The 21,014-nt window shown below is 43.7% G+C and overlaps 1 protein-coding gene across 2 annotated transcripts in view; it reads left to right on the top strand.

The window, feature by feature from the left end:
- Positions 1 to 16,018, top strand: part of DGCR2 (DiGeorge syndrome critical region gene 2) — a 42,388-nt gene extending 26,370 nt beyond the window's left edge. The window contains exons 3-10 of one of the 2 annotated variants that reach the window (XM_021549898.3): positions 1,596 to 1,721; positions 2,894 to 3,104; positions 4,089 to 4,165; positions 6,046 to 6,222; positions 7,570 to 7,773; positions 12,080 to 12,232; positions 12,678 to 12,914; positions 13,697 to 16,018. In XM_021549898.3, the coding sequence (XP_021405573.1) occupies positions 1,596 to 1,721; positions 2,894 to 3,104; positions 4,089 to 4,165; positions 6,046 to 6,222; positions 7,570 to 7,773; positions 12,080 to 12,232; positions 12,678 to 12,914; positions 13,697 to 13,938 (1,427 nt within the window). In that variant the 3' untranslated portion in view covers positions 13,939 to 16,018. Of the gene's footprint in view, positions 1 to 1,595; positions 1,724 to 2,886; positions 3,105 to 4,088; positions 4,166 to 6,045; positions 6,223 to 7,569; positions 7,774 to 12,079; positions 12,233 to 12,677; positions 12,915 to 13,696 lie in introns of both variants that reach the window. The other variant, XM_077787160.1, reaches the window with a different exon arrangement.
- Positions 16,019 to 21,014: the final 4,996 nt, after the last annotated feature.

Here is a 21,014-nt window from a genome sequence, read left to right as displayed (position 1 = left end):
TCCTTTGAAATGTGGGCTGTCTGAGTTTCTTGGCACTGACTCCTTGCCTGTGATAGATAGTGTATTCTAATACTGAACACCAGAATTTCTGCTTTATTCCTGTAAGGCCATGTGAATATATTATGCACAGCCATTCCTTAATGGGTGATCTCTGTAGACATGTAATTCCTCGGATAACATGATAATTAAATAGCCCTTGCTTATCCCATTAACCCAGGGCAAACTCAGTATGCTAGAGACAGATGAATGCAAAGTGACTCTGCTCTTCCTGGGCTCGAGCTAGGGATTTGTTTTGCTCATCAGTGCCTACATTTTTTCTAAGGAGTGCACTGTTTGATGTTGGGTCTTGTGGAGGTCTTTCCCCCAGGTAATGCACTGATCAGCCTGCAGCCTACCATGAAATTGCTGTGGACCTCTTGCTTTCCAAAGACAGTCTGAAAAGAGAAAGTTTTATTGACGTGGTTTCATATGTATTTCAAACAGATGTAGTTAAACCTGTTACAGAAGACTGTAGCTTCTCTTTATTTGGGATCATGACTTTGTTTGTTTGGTTTAGCGAGGCTAAATGGAGCTAATCAGCTTTAAAGGAAAATAAGCAGATTTTTTATATAGAAGTGAATGTCTACATAGCTCTGTGCTGCTTAAACCCTATTACCTTCAATAACATCTAGTAGTACTGAGTAACATACAAGCAGATATTTATAATGCTTATATTATAAGCATGGTTTTAATTTTTCTTTTTTTAAGGTTAATCTCTTGTTTCCACATTAATCATTCTTGGTGCCCACCTCTGTCGTTCCCTAAGGCTTCTCCCCACCACCATACCAGCCTTCCTGCTTAGGAGCTTGCTAGTTGTGCTGGCTATGGCCCCCCCTGCCTCCACCTGAGCTGGGTGTTCCTTACTTACACCTGGTAGGCACATGGAGCCCTCCAGCCCCCTTTCTTGAACAACTTCTTACACTGTGTTCTTCCTAAGTTACTGAATCTAGTGGTCATGTACACCTGTTAACCCTGACACTGAAATGAGGGGGTGTGTGGGTTTATTTCAGACATCATCGCTGAAGTTTTCTTTTAGAAGCTTGAGAGTGAATAAAAAAGCCTCGTTCTCCTGGCTGAAGATCAGTCTCCTTTCCTGGTTTTAATTACATCCTACATCGCAGAGCATGTGTTGGAAAATGTATTGGAGGAGTTGTCTTATGTCCTTGAACACACAGCTGAGGAACAAAGCAGCTGGGGAGTGGGTAGTTCTGTAAACAGGAACAGATACAATGCGCTGGGGATGATGCATTTGCTGCAGCAGTTGAAATGATGAGCAGTAAGTCCTGTGTACAATTGCAGGGTGCTGAGAATCTGCCAAAATATTTCATTTACACTACACGACTCATGTAATGGTTTGTTGGTTCTTTTCAATTGAAGGTATTTCAGTTACCTACTGAGTAAAATGGCCAAGCTGTTACTGTAGGGACCTGCCATCTTTGCTTACCTGAGTCATGCATCACATATGTCTTGAATTAAAACCCAGAGAAAGTTTAATAAAATGAATCTGCCTTTGCTTGCATCTTTCACCAGTACTAACTATTTCTCCTGGTCCCCAGTCTTGACAGGGGACCAGCGAACTTACCATGGGAAGGAGAATGTGGACTCGAGGCACAGTCGAGGGAGAGGAGGAGAGACCACCCGCTTCCACACCGTCAACGTGGCACAGCCTGTCCGCTTCAGCAGTAAGTTGCAGACTGGGAAATCTGGGCCATCTTTCTGCTAATTAATTTACAAATTTAGGCTATTTGTAAATTAAAAAGTAATAGTGTTTTCTCTTTCATAGCTTTCTGACCAAACTTTGAATGCTATTTCAGGTGTTTGTGCATTTCTTTTATATATGTTTTGCATGGTTTATATAGCACACCAGTACATGCAAAGAATGCTGTGACACTAATAATTCTCTTTTTGGGAAACCAGAGTTGCAAGTTTCTGTTATAGTTCATCACAGAGTTGTAACAGAATAAGAAAGGATACAAACCACAAAAGAAAAAAACAGAATAAAGAGGCTTGAGAACAGAACTGTGAATTGCAATGAACAGAACAGTTTCACAGTTTCTGAATTTTAAGTTTCTTAGGCAATGGAAAATTAATAGTGCAGATACAGGTTTAAATGCCATCCTTCTGTCTTGTGATTCTCTCTATTAGTTACCCATCACCTCCAAGAATGTTGGTCAAAAGCCTGTGGGCCTGTTTCACCCAGAAATGTCTCAAAGCTTTTGTTTCAGGTTCCCTTAGTTGAGTTAATTGAGAGAAAGCAGAGACAGCAGTTCACACCATCACATTCTTACTTCCTAAAGACCTGCCTTACAGTGGTGGTTTTTCCAAAGCAAGCAAGAATTTACCCAGAACTTCTGTCATCTTCAATGATTCACTCTGGGGGCAGGATTATATGAATACTATTGAGACTGTAAAAGTAGGTGGAAACTTCACAGCAAGTTGAATGTATTGCTAATCACCTAATAGAAAGACACAGTCATTAAATTGGCCACCTCCGGGATTTTTGTGCTGCTTGTTTTTGCTTGGATTGATCAAATTTATTTGTTTTATTAAGATGTGCAGGGAAATGTCTTCCACAGTTGATGGTCAGTCTTAAAGATTTTAAAGGCTGTGACAATGTGATGGGACTTTACTAGGACCTTAATCTTTTTAAAAACATTTAAAAAAAATCAACATTTATCAGAAACTGTAGTAAAGTAACCTTTCAGGGATCTGTAATGTGTGCACCTCCTCCTGCAGAGGTGAAGTGTACACACTGTTGTGTGTATGTATCCCAGTGATACTTGATTAGGATGCATTATCTTAAAGATCCTAATTTGGGGGGAATGGTTTCCCTTCTATTCTTCATGTTTCCTAGGAAAGTGCCCAACAGGATGGCACCACTATGAGGGCACAGCCAGCTGCTACCGGGTGTATTTAAATGGGGAGAACTACTGGGACGCTGTGCAGACATGTCAGCGGGTGAACGGGTCCCTCGCCACCTTCACTGCAGACCAAGAGCTGAGGTTCATCCTGGCACAGGAGTGGGACTTGGAAGAAAAAACATTCGTAAGGAAGGACCAGCGTAGGTGAGTAGGAAGAAAAGGACAGAGATCTCATGTTACAGAGAATGGTTTCTGTGTGGTACAACTGCTGGTGGTTCAGTTTGTGTAGAAAATCTAATGGTAAAATTTACATCAGGTGAGTAAGCCAGTATGAATGTGCTGGCTGGCTGTTTGGCAGTGCCTCATCTGGAGTTTTTTAAAATTAATATTAACAGATAATTCAATTCAACAGAGTCTTCTTATCAGCAGAGTCTTCTTATCTTCAGGCTGTCTTAGCAAGGTACAGGTATTCTTGAGCTGCATCAGGGAGGGTGGATTTAACAATGACTGCTGCTGCACTGCCTTGTATAGAAATAGTTATTTAACTTTTTCAACAAGATTTTGATTTCCGTGAAGTACCTGTAGCTCTAACAAAGAGCAACTTTGAGATAGGAATGAAGTAAAAAGGCATTTTGAGTTGCAACTACTGTGTTTGAGTGGTTTTAGATATTTCATTCTGTTAGTTCACAACAAACAATTCCTTATTTTTCTGTGTATGGGTTTTTTTGTTACTCATGCGCTGCTGTGACAGATCACCAGGAGTGTCTGAGTAAGTGTGTGTTTCTGTCTCTGGAGAGTTAAATCGTTTGATCCAGAGCAGTTTGACCTAAGTTGTTCAGAAATGCTCGGCTTCTGGATGCTGCTGTGTGATTTTTGGGTTTGAGATACTGAAGTGCTGCCATGACAACAGAATAAGGTGCTGCTTATGAGTAGAAATAAAGGACACAATCAGTTATAACTTGTAAACCTAGAAAACGACTAAGTATTTTATCAGGTATTTTCCTCTGTTCCTCACCTGTAGTCTCTTGACATTGCTAGTGTATGGGCCAGAAAGATAAGGAAAAAGGTCACCAGAATATTTTGAAAATCGGCTTTTACATATGAAGGCATCAGGAGGTTCTGTGTAATTTAATTTGTTGCTGTGTTTTTGGCCTGTGTCTTTAGAATGTAATTTAATTTGTTTTGCAGGTTCTGGGTGGGATATCAGTATGTGATCACCAACCGAAATCACTCTCTGGAAGGTCACTGGGAAGTAGCTTATAAAGGTGGGTCTTTCTAATTGCTGCTTAGTTCAGTGCCCATGAAAACTGTATTAAAGCATGAATATGATTTGCAAGAACAACATGACTTCTTTCACTGGTAGTGTTGAAATAGTATAGGTGAACTGCTTCGCTTCACAGGGTAGAAGTGGAAGAGTTTAATACTCAACACACATCTTATTTTAAAGTTTAAGAAGTTTTATGGGTTTTCCCACTGGCATGGAAAGAATATGTGTCAGTTTATCTGGGCTTTCACCTTGATTAAATGAGAGAGGGGAAACTACTCTGTAATTCCTCATTCTTTGTGGTGAATGTTTAGATGAACTGCTGATTCCTGGTTATAGTATTTGCACAGTAGTGTAGCATGTTTGGAGGTTTTAGCTTTCTAAAAATTGATAGAACTTTGTATACTAAAACAACACACTTGAATTTTGCAGAATTTACACAGATGATTTCCTTTCTAAAGTATTTCAGGTAGTTTACTTAAACCATGTCAGAATTTGCGTAATCCCAGAAATATATCTCATTTTATATGAAAAACTGAACATCAATTTGATGGGCGTCACTGGCTAAACCCTTTCCATTGCGAAACAAGCAGCTCCCTCTGCTGAAAATGCAAAGCTGTGTTTCTACACCTTTTATTACTAGCTAATTCAGTCAAGAGATTAAAGTCATAATATAACTCTTATGTGTACAGTTGCCTGTTTAATTCGTGTACTGGTTTAGGTAATGGAAAATTTATAACAAAGGTGTTGCTTTTTAAGCATCAGCACTGTGGATTCCAGTGTAGCATTTGAAAACTAATTTGAATAGTTTTTTTCTCATGCATAGTTTTCAGTATCCAGGGGTAATCTGGAAGAAAAACTTTCCTTTAGGTACAGACACATAATTATGATCAGAATTTTCAAACAGTTGGGTCTTGAAAAATACTTCCTTTGACACATGAATACAAAGATTCTCCTTAAAAGGACCTTTCCTTGCTCTTTGGAAAGCTGACTGCACTGCCATCTGCTGACAGAGAGGTCACAACAGGGACGCATGAATTACAGAAAAAATCATCTTAACTTTATCATTAGTTTTATTTAATTTGATGCATTATATGAATTTAAACCTCCTCAATAATGTATAATCTTCTGTTTTCAAGCTTTTTATTTAATAGATACCTCTATAAAGTAAAGGTTACATAGTAACATTCAGTAGTTTGTGAAAAGCTTTTCTTAGGCTTGTATTGACGCAGACTTTGAATTTCTAATACCTGTTTGAAAAGTGATTTAGGGTTCTAAAGCTTGAAAATTTTAATTTATTGTTGTGACATGTGGAACATAAGCCCTCCAGAAAATGTCCTCAACACCTTTTGCACTGTTTGGAGCCAAGATGCTGTTTCATGAGTTGAAAGGACCAAGCTGTGGATGCCCTAGTGCATTTCCCCAAACATGGGGTGGCTCTGCCAGGGCTGCATGGGTGGATGCACATCCTTGGAAGCACTGGTGGGTGCATGGAGTGCCAGGCACAAGATTGCTGTGTGGGTTCTTGCTTCACTGGTAGCAATTGTGACCAAACTCAGCGTGGTTTGAGGAGGTGTATAACTATTGTCAGGCAAACCCCATGGGGCTCTGTGAAGCAGCACTTGTGGGGATGTTGGAGTATCACTTCTGGTTCAGAGTGACAGAATTACCCAGTACTTTGAAAACAGCAGCCTCTTTTCTGTGTGAGTCACCCCTTCCCTCCCAGCTGTTTTTCTTCCCCCAGAGCAGTGTTGCTAATGGGAGCTGATGCTGGAGGACTCTTTGTATTGGAATTGGTGTGCATGAAATGAGTGATGTTACAGAGCCTCTCTAAAGCTTTACATGCCCACAGGCTGCTAATGCCAATGTATCTTGTTCCAGGCTCTTCAGAAGTATTTTTACCCCCTGACCCTATCTTTGGTTCGGCTATGGCTGAAAAGGAAAATGTTCTTTGTGCCCAGCTCCAGTATTTCCATTTTCCTACCCTCCGGCGCCACGGTTTACACAGCTGGTATGCTGAAAACTGCTATGAGAAATCTTCATTCCTCTGCAAAAGGAGTAAGTTGGGTTCAGTTTCAGTGTTAACTGTGTTGTGTGTTTAAATGTGCATATAATAAGTAGAAATTGGAAATTGTTTCATTACCCTTTCTATTTTTTTGCCCAGTGAATTAGGAAAAAAAGGGTGCAGTTATATTTCTGCTTGATTTTAATAAATAAGAGTGTCATAATGGGTGACTGTCACACAGTACAGAGTTTTATTAAAAGATCATTAGGAAACAGTATCAGCTCCAAAACAAACTTGGGCAAAAAAAAGTTTCTTTTTTTAATGTCTTAGTAGTAAACATTGCTCTTAAGTTATTAATTTCACATTAAAATGAGGAAATGCTTATTTTAGAGTATAGCAAATTCTACAAAATTCTTTCTAGCTAATTATTAGACCTAGAAGGGAAAGACAAGTGGAGCTCACCGACTTAAAAGTGGAAAAAAGGCTTTTGTTCTGTATCTTGCAATGCTGTACTCCAAAAGCCTTGATACCAACAGAGATATTTGCAGTATTATCAGGTAATCTTAAACATTACCTGATCTAGGTGGTGCTTCTTTGCAAGGAGAAAAGTTGTTTAATTTGAAGGTTATACAGGGTGCAACTGACTGCCAGGGAAGTTGTGCAGCCTCTGTCCTCAGAGGTTTTTATGACCAGATTAGATAAAACCCTGAACAACCCATTGGGATATCATGGCTGACCCTGCTTTGATCAGAGATTGAGCTGGAGACCTCCTCAGGTCTCTTCCACTCTTAATCTTCCCTGTGGACCCCAGCAGCTGACCTGTGCCTGGGGTGGAGGGGACAGGCCACCCTCCCTGAGCAGACATTCCAGCTGCCAGCTCCCAGCACTGTTTTCTCTCTCTGGTTTTGTCACTTGCTTTTAGGTCAGTGGGCAAAAGGCAGCTAAGCTTCCCCTGCTGGGCAGGGATCAGGATGCTGCTAGGACAGTGGAAGTACTATTGCCTGGCTCCCTTTTTAGTCCTGGCCTGTTAAAAGGCCTTCAAATTTGGTCTAGAAAAGATCCAGCTTTTCCTAATACCAGGAAAGAGGAAGGGAGCTGCAGCAGGCTTTGGCAGTGAAGGTTAAGCTTCTCAGACCACTTGCTTTCCTCCGTCTTGGAGAGGATGCTTGAAGTGTGTCAGTTCCATTAAATACCTAAAACCCACCTTTTCAATGAACTGAAAATCATCTCTGTGTCCCTGGAGACCATCCATTACCCTTTCCACTCCCTGGAGATCCCTTTTCAAAGATCTTTAATGTAAAGACCTGGATTTTAACTGGTGGTCTGCTTATGTTTACAAATCACTTAACACAATAAATGAAGCTGAATTCCATGGATATGGATGTGCCTTTCTGTTCTAGGCCAGACTTGTGTTGATATCAAAGACAACATTGTTGATGAAGGCTACTACTTCACTCCCAAAGGGAATGATCCCTGTTTGAGCTGCACGTGTCACAACGGTGAGCCTGAGATGTGTGTGGCTGCCCTGTGTGAGCGGCCCCAGGGGTGTCAGCAGTATCTCAAGGACCCCAAGGAGTGCTGCAAATTTACCTGCTTAGACCCAGGTAAGACTCTGTTGCTACAGTTTTGTCAGTAAAAATTACTTGAGTGCTCAACTTGGGTATCTTTGGGTATAGCTTTGTTTGAAACAACACATCCTTGTAGTGCTTCTACATTGCTGGGTACAACCACCCCGTGGGAAGGGTCTCAAATAGTGGGAAACACTTCAGGCTGTGGCTGGTAAAAATGAATTATCCATGATGCTACATAGAAAGGAGAAGCAATAGTTTATTTCCAGTTTGGAGAGGGACAATACTGTGGGTTTTTAGTAGAGCATCTTAGTACATTTCCTTTGTCGTGTTTAGTTGTCATGAACACAAAACACTTTTCTCTTGAGTACTAATTAAGCATCCTTTTCTGATCATGAGCATATTTATGTGTGGAAGTTTTCATGCAGGGATCATGTGGGAAGCAGAGTTTTTAAATTGTATCTTTTCAATAATCAGGACATACAGCCTTGGTTATTGGATTTGGCATATCAGTGCAGGTTTTTGTTTTGGATCGATGAAGTCAATGCAGTTGACTTTGAACTGTTTGTCAGTCACTGTTTTGGGGTGCAGATTTTGGGGAGGTTATTTTTCTGTACAGGAAAGAAATGTAGCTTCCTTGGAATTTACTGTGAGAGAGGTCAGATACTGGAGCAGATTGTGGAAATGCCTTCTGTGCAGATATTCAGTGCCTGATTGGACTCTGTCCTGCATAGCCTGCTCTAGCTGATGCTGCTTGAACAGGGGTTGCACTAGATGATCTCAGGATGTTCCCTTTACCCTCAGCCATTCTGTGATACTGGGTTTTTTGGTATTTTAAAATAACCCAATCTTATCTGAGTGCATTAAGAAACTTTTTCTGAACTCCTGTGGAAAACGCAGAAGATCAACTCTTCCATCAGAGGCTTCTATTTCAATCTGTTACAAATAAAGGGGTACTTATTGGCTTCCAAATTTGCAGTCTTATTAGTCCTAACTAGGGAGATTAATCATTAAAAGCCACTGTCTCTCCTTGTGTCACATTTGTTCTGAGGGTTAAGCTTAACAGATGTTTGCAGCTAGTGTGGCAGGTCTGCAGTGAAAATAGGGAAAAAGCAGGAGTCTTCCTCCCACTCTTATCAGCTGAATTAAGACTTAGGCTTCACTTTTTTTATCTGCAGGAACAGTGTCAGCAAAGCATCATCCAGCAGACAGGATAGGATGACCTGGGATAACCTCATGTCGTGTTCTTTAATCCTTGTTTATTGCTGTGGGTCTTAACTATTTTGTGAATACTGATTTGAAGAGTGTATTTTACCATCCTTTCTCATATTTAAGCTTTTCTTCTGTATTGATGCTAAATGAGACTCTTTCATTATACTCTTGCTTGAAGTGTTCTGGTGGATTTTTCAGTAACTCAGTTTTTTAGAAAGGAGTTATCAAGCAGTCATCCAACTTCTGTCATCATGAAGTTGCTTCAGCTAGTGATAAACACAGAAAATTTTAAATTAAACATTTCAGTTTTCCTTCTGGGTGGTTATAAATGACTATTCCAGATGACAAAAATTAATGAATTACTTTCTTTAATCAGCATGTATTTATCTTTGTCCAATTCTTTCATATATCTTCCCTAAGCTGTGTTGCAAAGGAAAGAAAACAGTTTACTAATCAACAGTAAGTAAATTAATCACCCAAGGAGAAACCTGGGGGAAATAAATCCTGCTGTTGAGTTGGCAGGTAATCAGCTCTTGCAGCGTGAGTGGGTGAGCAATGATTACAAGTGGTAACAAATATTACTCAAGGACTTGTAGTAGGGGGATTTTTCAGTGGTAGGAGTAAGCTGAGCAATCACAGCTATACTCACTTAAAAGATGCTTCTCATTTAGCCAAAGATAAATAGCAAAGGAAGATTTTGAAACCCAGGTAGTCTGTTTATTGCTTCTCCATGTAGTGGTAGAAAATAATTTTTCTGTTGTGGCTCTTGTTTAGACAGACCTGCAACTGTGAAAAGGTAGCAGAAGAAATAAAATACTTGGAAAGAACTGATGTGCTGAAGCTTTTCTAGTGACTGAACTGGTGCAGTTATAGGGCACTACTATACTGAGGGTAAAAACAAGTTTTCTGAAATAATTCATTTTGTATTTATGTGGGCTTTAGGTGTCTTTGGTGGTCTCAGTCCCACCCTAGAGTTCATGCCTACTTACTGCCACACATTTTTGCACCTGCACTGTACTGTGATGTGGTTCTTTCTCACAGAAAAATGCTGCCCTATCTCCACCTGGCTCCCCTTCTCCAGACAAATCTTGTTCTTTCTCATGGCATGTTGATATCAATTGTCCTTGATATCAATTGTTATTAACAACAATTCTCATCTGTTACTACTAACAGTCCTTGGCTGGCTCCACAGCCACCTGATTGTTGGTGTTTGAGACATACACATGAGCCCCTTATCTGGGAATTGAGAGATCAAAAGGATCCCACTTTGGACTCCAGTTTCTAGGGTCACAAGAGAGTGGGCTCTAGTTTTAGTAATTTTCCATCCTAGCTACAGTTTGAGTCAGTAACTGTCTTTGAAGGTGCAATAACAAAAATATCACTCCAAGTGGGTTGTTATTCAGGCAAGAAAAATAAGTTTCCAAGGCTGTTCATTAAAAAGTAGATGTTCTTTAGACACCTGTTAGTTCCTGGGAACACTCAGTGTTTCTGATAAACTCAAGAGGGCTTAGTCCAGGTGCAGCTCATCAAGGCTGAGGTCTAATGAGCATTTCTCAGATCACAGTGCAGCCTGCAGAGGGGGGATGCACCACCAGTATTCATCCCATGACTAAAGTCAGCATCTCTGGGCCTCTGCACCTATGTGTATGTTTTACTAAAGGCACTTCAGTGCTACTGAAGCCTTGAATATTGTGCAGTGATCATGGAGTCGGCCCTGCCGTAAGATGGAGGAGGAGCAGGGGCAGGTCTGTGGTGTTCATGAGGCTGTGCTGGCTGGGAGGTGTGTGACTGCATCAGTTGAAGCTCTGTCTGTGGTACTTGCTGAAGGGTTTGACAGCACCCAGGCTTTTGTGCTGCACAGCCAGATCTGAGAGGGTGTAATGTTCAGCTTTATACATAGTGCACTATTTAATGAATTTCTTCTTGCCAAGAAGGCGTTACATAATAAATGCCAGCCTGTTAGCCACATACTGCAACAATACCGATGAGGTGAATTTTTCTGTTATTAGCATGTCTAGCAAACTAATACTTAAAACTTTTGCGAGGCTGAAAGCCTTCTTTTATGAGGAATCTTTTATAAGACTTCAGTTGCAGTTAGTGAAAGGGAAAGTATGGAGGGAGCTCTTGCAGCTTGAGTAGGTGTGGGAGAGGTGGCCAGGATCTGGCTGGCTCCTCTGAGAAGTGGTCCTGCAGTGCCTGGGAAGGGGGCCATCCCTGCTGGTGTTTGTGTCCTGCAGCAGCAGGTGACCACATTGTGAGACCACCTCATCTGTTTCTTACTCACTCCTAACCTGCTTGTTTCTCATTCAGAAATCTCTAATGGGAAGTTAGTGCAAAGAACACCTTATATCAACTTTTAGGTCATTCTAGTTTGTGTAGAGTACCTGTGTATGTGTGTGCTACTTATGCATTACCAAGTGGGATTACTTGAATTTGAAAAATTAATGCTTCTTGTGCCTGGTGCAGGGAGTACAGTGGTAATTTGTTCACAACAGCCTTTCCTGTGTGGGTCTGGCTAGCAATGGGATAGAGCTCTCCAAGTTCTGAGCTCCTGGGTCTGTTTCTTGTTCTGCCACTTGCTTTTAGTATAACTCTAGAAAAAGTTTTAATTCCCATTCACCTTAATCTCTTCAGTTCCCGAGTGATGATTACTGTGTTCTTATCACTTAGTGGTTCTAACCAGTGTACTGGGTGACAGTGACAATGTTCAGAGATTTTTTAATTGGAAATTGAAGGGTTAGGATGTTCAGAAATTATTTAGTGTATAGATATGCCAGTTCTCAAGTCTTTGTCTCTTTAGTATAATATGATCAGCCATGCAAGGGAAACAAGTGGATGTGCAATATGCCACTAACCTTTCTTTTTTCCAATTTTCGGAGGCCCGAAGCCTTCATTGGTTTTCCCCTTTTCCTGAGGAAGATATTATTAGATACTTTCAGATCTTCTTGCAGTAAAAAGATAAATCACCTGATGATTCATGTTTTTCTTATATATTTGAAATATGGAGAAGTGTTAAACCAGGCTAATGAATCTCCACTCTACGTTTATCTCTGTGTTACTGACAGAAGAACATCAAGAAAAAATGAATCTTGAACAAAAATGACAGGCTGTTTTTATGTTTTATGAACAGATGGCAACAGCCTGTTTGACTCAATGGCTGGTGGAATGCGCCTGATCGTGAGCTGCATCTCCTCCTTCCTCATCCTCTCTCTGCTGCTCTTCATGGTCCACCGGCTGCGCCAGCGGCGGAGAGAGCGCATAGAGTCTTTGATCGGAGCCAATTGTGAGTATCAGCCCTCTCCTTGTGCTGCACATTGGTGTATGTAAAGGGGAGAAAAGTCATCCTCTTGCTTGACTGTGCCTGTGGGCACAAGACCTGTGTCTTGGTGGGGTCTTCAAACTTGAACTTCTATAGATAACGGAAGAATATTTTTGTTTGTATGTGCTCCAAATCTGAAATATCTTCTGTGTGAACAATAGTTTGTAGTTTGAAGAGGTTAGAGTCAAATTTAGATATGATGCAGGACAAACAGACTGAGGAGCAGGTGGGCCTGGGTATTGTGTAATTGCAGCAAATTGACTTGGATGGGTTATGTAGGCTTTTCTAGGTCTCCAGGAGACCCGAGTTCCTGGGGTGTGAAAAGTGGAAAAAAGTGTTGAGATCTGACTTAAACTGAGGAAGACAGCACGAGATAAAGTCACTTACTCCTTTTCTTCTCTTGAAATAGTGCACCATTTCAACTTGGGCCGCAGGATGCCTGGTTTTGATTACGGTCCCGATGGTTTTGGAACTGGCCTTACTCCACTGCATCTTTCAGACGATGGGGAAGGTGGAGCATTTCATTTTCACGATCCCCCTCCACCTTATACTGCTTACAAGTACCCAGATATTCAACATCCTGATGACCCACCTCCTCCTTACGAGGCTTCTGTCAATCCAGACAGCATCCTTTGTTCTACTCCAGGTATGCAGGCAATAATTTCTTTTTTCTCCCACTTTTTCATTTTGGCTAGAGGATGGATTTTTTTTTTTTTTAAGCTATAATCATGTGTTTTAGCAATTGTGACAGAAAAGACATTTTACCAAAAAAATTGTGATTTCTGTGATGGGAAAGTCTTTTGTTAAAATGTATCATTGAGTTTGGTTTTTCTCAAAGGTTTTTTTAATCACCTAACTTAGCAGTGGAATCCAATCTGTAAGCAGTTTACCTCTTAAACCTATTTTTGAACCTAACCTTGGATGGATTAGCTGGTTACCTTTTTTTTACCATGCTGCTACCATTTTTGACCTTTTGAAGATAGGTCGATAGAGTTTGGTGTTAAGTAGAACAAATGTCAAGTACAAGGGATTCTGGATAAAATGTATCCAGCCTCTTCTCTCCTCCCTGCTTCTCCCACCCACACCCCCCAAAAATTGACCAAAAATACCACTGTCTAATGATTCACCCAGTGCTCTTCAGTTTTGCAGCTGTGATATTCACATACTGTAGAAATCATTCCAATTTGGGATTTTATAGCAGCATATTTCACAAGATAAGCGAGCCTGATTAGAGCAAGCATTTTATTTATATGTTAAAGTTTTATTTTTGTTACACAATTTTCCTCTTTTGCAGTCTCATCTTGTTGTGCATTAGCTCAAAACCAGGAAAAACTCAGAGCTTCCAGAAATACGGATCATAAATCTGTTTGGGAACGTGAAATGGTAAACTTCACGTTCTGATTCTGCTTGGTTTTTTGTCCTTTGCAGATGGAGTTCTTTCTCAGGCTGTGCAAAGCAGTCCTCCATCACTAGGAAACTGTGATGTATCCGCACAGCTGACAGAGGGATCGCTTCCTCCCTCAGTTGGTCCTTCTCCAGTGGAGCTGGAAGACTCTGCTGACAGCAGCACCTTTCTTGTCCCTCCTGACACACCCATAAATGAAAACACCCCAGCAGAAACTTTGACAGGCAGCCGCCACAGCCACTGTTCCCTCAACACCATTGTATAAAGGAGTGAAACGCCCAGCACCGCTCAGAGTTTTAGCAACTGTTTGCACAGACAAACACTAATCCGTGGCTTGAACTTCAGAAAGAATCTCCACTTTGTTTTTCAAACACTGCTTTTATGTTCTAGATTAGGATTGTGCCTCTCGTCTTTTGGCTGTTGTTATTCATTCACTAATCAATTTGTCCTGTAAATATGGATTGTACAACTGCTCTTTTTCTCCATTGGCTATGGAAAGGAGAGCAGAGAATTCCTTTGACTTCTGAGGAGGTGAGAAGTATGGGTGGTTTGGGGTTTTTTTTCCTTAACCTGAGAGGAATCAAAATCTACATCAGAGGAGAGCTGCTTGGATTTGGCTGGATACCACTGAACCCAGGAAAAAGACAATGGAAAAGAAGGGTGGGGGCAATCACTGTTCAAGCAGAGAAGATGGAGCTGCAGCGGAGGGGGCTGGGGGCCTGTTTTATGGAGTGGGACACATGCCATCAAGAGTTACACTGTGTAAAACACTTGGGGTTTTGGTCTGCCTTGATCAGAACACCAGAGAAACTGGAGCAGGAATGGTCTACGCAATATGTGACAAATGGGTACTGAGAAAACTGGGATTTGCAATTACAATTGTTTGTTGTAGGTAGTTGCAAAACTTCATATTGTTGGATAAACTTCTGGCCCATGAACTGTATGATGTCCCTTTGGTAGAACCCTCATGTGTGTTAGGAAGTACTTTAGGGCAGAGATGGGGAGCAATTAACTTTGATGCAGCCTGAGTTCACTGTATGACACCCCTGTTTTAATCCCATAAGTAAGATTGAGGTATTTTCTTTCTGGTTTAACTTCTTTGCAGTGAACGGTTGCATAAAATTGGCCTGGATACAAGACCACTGTTCTGCTTTTATTATTGCATGCTATATTTAGCATGTGTGTTCCCTCCCCTTCAGTTCATTTCTTTACAGTTCTACAAACACCACTTAAAAATGGTGGTCAACATGTACTATAGGTGATGTTTAATTCTAATTGGACACCTGTTCCTTATCTCAGTCCCATAAATAGCCAACCCTGTTCTAGAGATTTCCCCTGTGTCCCCCAAGCCATTTATCCAGGTCCCATGAGGGGTTATAATGAGGTTAGTGTACTTAAATCAATAAAGCAGTTTGCTTCAGTCTGATATGTCAACCTAAATTTCCCCCTTGTATTGAACTCTTTAAGCTAAGTTAATTTACAGATGGCAAAGATTCATTCAATCCCTTACAATACCCAAAGTCAAGCACTGTTGGTTTTGATAATGAGTATAAAATAATCTTCACAGGCAGTTTTAAATTTTAGATTTCAGTGTGCAAATAGTTTACCTTTTTCTCCCATACTCCCATTGCCTCTACTTCTCCTTGACTTACTGTAACAGTCAGCAGATGAGATGAATTTTAAGGAATTTGTAAAGAATGCCTCTTGTGAGTGGTCTCCTGTTACCTTATGAAGGGTACGAGCCTAGAGGGACAGGAAGAAAGCACTGCATGGGAGTGTGTATGTGATCTATTTTTCTAGTAATGATGAGAAATCATACTTGTATGACAAATCCTAACCCATTGTTGTGGTTTCCCAGTGCAGCTGACTCTTTCCCCATGGAATATGCTGCTACTTTCTATTCCCTGTCTTGCCTATAGGCTTATACTGTACTTGGGGATTGGTCTTGACAGTTCAACTCGTTTTGCACAGAAAACTGTGAGTTTGGTTATCGAGGTCGTATCTGGTGTCTCGGCACCAGACACTCGCAAACAGCCCTGACTCCAGCGGAGAGCGTGAATCACAGTTCTGGGGAGCGCTGCTGGCACACGAGTGGGAGGAAGCACTGGTAGGAAGCCTCTGCCTGGAGCTGTTCCACCACCCCTTCCTGCTCTCTGCTGTGCCTGGCTCCAGCAGCAGTGCTGCAAAACTAGAGGAGCAGTTCTCCACCCTGTGGGATCTCTGACCGAGACCTCCTCCGAGTTCCAAGTCCTGGTCTAATGAAGTGGATGGATAGCAGTAGTCAGAACCATGCATTCAAATTATTGAGCATTTCTGAAGTATGAAAATAAAGCGGGTTTTGTGCATTTTTGAGCACATTCATACGTTTTATACATTGTATGTACTGATTTTTCTTTAGTTTTATAGGTACGAATGCGTGTGTGCGTGCGTGTGTATCTGGGTGGTGATATATATATATATACAAACACATATATATATATATCTATACATACTGTAGACCGTAACCTTTGTGCTGTGTCCAGCTAGGTGAAGCTAAGCACTGAGATAGAAATTAGGCTCTAGAGTTAATACTTCTCTCAAGCTGGCTACACTCTCTTGTAGGACAGGCTGTGATAGTGTACACTTAAATAGGATGCAAAGTCTATGCTACTATAATCTGTTCCTTAAAAGTACTTTGTTAGCAGTGCAAAGTAGAAAATTTCCTATTTCTTTTGAAGCCAGATTTGTCCTTTGTAGTATCCTAGCGCAATAACAAAAGGCCTTTTGGCTTGGTTCAGTCTCTGAAGCTGCATTTTGTGGCTGAGGTGAACAGATACCTTACCTCACACTTCTCCTAACACTGCGGGAATCTGTTCAATATTTTTGTATTTTACTTTTGGTTCTGTGGTGGATTTTATTTTCAAATAAGCTCTGTTACAACTGGCAACTTCATTGTGGCTCCTGGTTGTAGCTATTCCAAATGCAGGCTTCTTTGTAGGAAGCCTCAGTGTGATATTTTCTGCATTGCTTCTGAGCCTTTCCCACTTGTATATTGGCAGGAGGCTGCTATTTTCTCTGTTTTCCCCTATCCTTCTTCATCTTAAATGTAAACAAGGGAAATTCTGCCTTGAATGGAGCAGCTCACTAAGTACAGATCATTTACCTCTCAGTGAGCTGCTAATTTGGCAATAAAATTGTCATTTCCCTCCCCCTCTTTTAATGTAACTTTTTCACATTGAGTACTTTCTCTTGGAGTAAGAGCCTTTGTAGCAGAAAATGTCCCAACTACTCAGACTGCTGGACCAACTGGGGAAGAGTTAAGTTTTCTTGACAACAGTGGACTCCTCAGCAAACCTTCCTTGCCCTTGGCAAGGTGACTGGGCAGTTTGTCCCGAGGGCTGATGACAGGGAGTTGATGCTTGCCCAAGGAAAACCTCTCTGGTTTGATTGCCACTCACTTAATGAGATCTTTGGAGTTACTTTCTGCATTGATTTTTCCCCACTGCCATTCACATCTCTGGATGTTCTTCTTAACATCTGGTGCATCCTGAATGTCCCTGCAGCCCCAGCAGGGAGATGACATTACCACATGGTTCCCAGCAGCCTGTGTGAGCCCAGGGTGTGTTTTTCTCAGGATGCCCTTGACCACAGTTGTTGTCAAGTCCCAGTGCTTGGTTCTGTGCTGGGCTGGTCCTGTCCCACTGTGGCCTCAGACAAAGCTGCTCCTCAGCTTCCCTGTACCGTGGTGCCATGGTGAGCCCTCTGCTGTTCCCTAAGAGCAGCTCCAGACACTCTGGTTTGTCAGTGATGCCCTTCCACAGTCCCACAGCAGCCTCTGGCTCTATACTGGGAGAGTTCAGAGTTAAATGTTGCAGGGGCAGTGGGTTCTGCTGTGCAGGATCAGCACCATCATTCAGGTGTGCGAGGAGCTTGTCTGTGTAGTGTTCAGTCCTGTTTAGTTTGAGCTTCAGACTGTTCCTTTAGCCATGCCCAGCAGGACACTGATCTAGATGTAAAATGAAGTAGGTGGACATTTTTTTCTGAAGGCTGAATCTTAGTCTCCACAGGTGCCATGGGGTGATGGCCTGTTTCAGTACTGGCAAAGAAAATGGTTTTTTTTGTGACCAGTAATTATTACCATTCTTTTCCCATCTCATGTTAAATTAATTTGAACCTGGTACTTAAAGATGTTTTTATTTTTCAGATGTGACTTCTCAGTGGCAAAACACTGATGTTTTAATGTTGCCTCGTACAATCCATAATGTGCATCTCCTTTTTTCAGTTGCTGAAATGTCTTTTTTAAGTTTCCCTTGCAAGTTGGGAGCGGGACTGTAAAATTACAGCAGTTGAGTGTAGAGGAGGTGAGTCAAAGTTCATGTTTGCTTCTCATGTTCTCCAGTCCCAAGTGAAATAGGTGTTTCCTTGGAATAGATGCTTTCAGTGATGAAGATGCGCTTCCCCCTAATAACAGTCAGCATTGCCTGACTGCTACAGTACCACATAGCTTTAATTTTCCAGTATGTGCCCCTCGAGTGTTGAGTGGGTCAGGGCTGCTGCCAGCAGAGGTGGCTGTGCTGCACCATCCCTGTGTGTTGGGCTGAGGATGCCTGGGAGGCTGTGAGAGAATGAGACACTGCTTTGTACCTTCCTCTGGAAAATCATTTTAGCCAGTGCTGCACTTGCAGGCTTCTCCTGTGTAGTTGGTTTGTGACTGGACTTAACTGTGGCAGTGTATAAAAGATTTTGATATTGTGTGAAATACCATGTAGAATTAAAATTTGATACTATAATAATTGAGTCCCTGTGACACTGGTTTTCATTTTAACTTCTTTGGGGTTGGCACTAATCTCCTTTTTTTTTTTTTCAAGATGCTGTGAGAAACATTTCATCCAAATGCCAAATAAATTGTGTTCTGTAAGAGAAATGTTGTGTTCCAATGTCTCCTGATTTCTGCGTCGATGTGGTTGCCCAGCGTTGTGAAGGAGGGTTTTGTTAAATCACTTGTCTGAGCTGTGATCTTGCAAAAAGATCAATAAATGCATTTAACTTTGAGCAGGTAGTCTGCCAGAGTTCTTATGTGTACAGATTCCAGTGGGATTCACCTGTATTAGTGTGATTTAGGAAAGTCTTGAGTTTATACCCAAGAAAATGAAGAGCAGTATATTCCTGCTGCCCTCCCCAAACCCCTGGGAAGCTGCTGAGTGCAGGGGCAGGGGGTTCTGCAGAGGGAGAGGCTGGTCCGGACTCCAGCTCCCTCTTTTCCCACGAGCTCGCAGTGTTTGCAGCGGGGCCGGGGGGGCTCCGCCCCGTCCCTGTGCCTGCGGAGGGCAGCCGGCCGCGGCCCCGAGCGGCGCAGCTCCGGAGATCCGCCTCGGCTCCGGCCGGGCGCTGCTGGCTCGGCTGGGCCCTTGCCCCGCTGCTGCCCTTGGGGGCACACAGAATCTGTGCCAGCTCTTGGAGGGGCTCGGTGTGGCCCGGAGCCTCGTGGGGTTCTGCTGGTGCTGGGACATCCCGTGCAGGTACATCTTGCCCTGGCCTCCTGCCCCTTGCCCGGGGCCGGGACAGCTCCTGTAGGGAGCAGCGCGGCTTGTCCGAAGCCCGGCCACGGCTCTCGGGGCTGCCCGCCCTGCCCCGGGACACCCGCGTCCAGAGGCAGCTGTCTGCGCTGACCCTCGGGCGCTGTGGCAGGGCATTGCTGGGCAGCCTCCCGCTGTAAGCTCTTAGCAGCTTAAAACGCGTTTTTCTGAGCGAGTGCCGAGCAGCTGCGCTCAGCACGGCGTGTCCGGGGCGCTCAGCCCCTGGGAGAGCGCCAGGGCGGGGAGCGTGTCGGAGGCAGGGACCGCGGGTGCCAGGCCGTGGGGCGGGAGATGTCGCTGACCCCTGCCATGAATGCGGGGGCTGTGCAGCGGCGTGTGGCCAGAGCGCATCTGCCGGCCACAGTGCCTCCTTTGTGCCGCGCTCCCTGCCCCGCTCCCAGCTTTCTTCCTGGGCTAGCAACAGCTTATCGTGGGGATCAAAGATCAGAGCATTTACTGCCTCTGAACTTTGCCTCTCTGGATGCCCGCCTCCCTTCGTGCACCCATCCCTGTGTGATGTGAACCACTCTGGAGGCTCAAGTCTTGATCTTGTCACTATCACTGTCCTTGTCTGCCCGTGTCCCAGGCCAGGCTCCTGGGTAGCAGTGAAGGATTTACCTCCAGGAGCTGCTGGCACCTCTGCTGCGTGGCACAGGGCTTGCTGATGGTGCACATGGTGGGGGCTCCCATCAGGGTGGCACTGTGCCCACGACCAATCAATGGTTGCAGCTTAAGTAACTATTATTATCTTTCAGTGGTATTTTTCCCCTTATCGTGGCTCTTGCCCTTGGTGCTGTGACTACACGTGTCTGCAGGGACCTCTCCACCTCCTGGCTCAGTGGCATCAGGCTGATGGACGTGGTGTTGCCCTATGAGGAGGTCACAAAACTGCAGGATCAGCTGTGAGCTCACCACCACCACCACGTCAGCAAGGCCAGCAGTTTCAAGGCTTGATCTGGTTCCTGTAGAAACTGGAGGTTGCTCCTGCCTGCCATGAGTGCAGCCAGCCATGCACCCTAGGCAACAATGCAGTGGGGATGGGTGGGAGCAGGTATGGCACAGTGCTGCAGTGCCACCACTGCCTTTCCACATGCCTTGTAGATCCCACTTCTTCCTCACTCTCTTCTCGCTTCTTGTGGGGGCTGTGCTGAGCCCCACACCCTACTCTTGCCCCTCTTGCTAAAAATCACCACTAGAGAAGCCTGAAAACCTAAAAAAGCATCCATGGGGCAATGAGTCTCATCTTCTGACCCCAAGAGTTTTGGGTTTCTCCCCCACTCCTGGGCTGTCCTTCTGTGGGCGTGTAGGAAGAGGGATCACTTGGTGGGCTCATGTTTCCAAGGGAGGTTTTGATCCCATGAGCGCCGGAGCAGCTCCTCTCCTGCCCGGCAGCAATCGGCAGCAGGCTGCAGAGCTGGTGCGACCCTCTGCCGCACCTGCCCGCCCCTTGCGGCTCTCCGGAAGGATGACCGCAGCCCTCTGCAGACTACCTCATCCCTGGAGCAGGGGCCAAGTGTCAGCCACGGCACAGATCCAGCCCAGCCCAGGGGACACCTGTGCTGCCGCCCTCCTCTGCACCCTGCACCGGGGCCCAAACGTGGCTCAGGGCTGGTGCTGCCCGGGTGGGAAGAAGGTGCCCCCAAGAATCCCTGCTGAGGCTGAGCCCGTTGTAGCATTGGCAGCCAAGCAGCTCTGCTGAGCCAGAGCCCATCCCTGGCCAAGCCGGCAGCAGGGGCTGCTTCCCGCTGGCCGGGCACTGCTGCTGGCTTTGTTCATCCTGGCAGTG

This window comes from Lonchura striata, chromosome 18, assembly GCF_046129695.1.
Source record: "Lonchura striata isolate bLonStr1 chromosome 18, bLonStr1.mat, whole genome shotgun sequence".
Classification (NCBI taxonomy): Eukaryota; Metazoa; Chordata; class Aves; order Passeriformes; family Estrildidae; genus Lonchura; species Lonchura striata.
The sequence above is the reverse complement of the archived record's forward strand: the minus strand, read 5'-3'. Positions and strand labels throughout refer to the sequence as shown.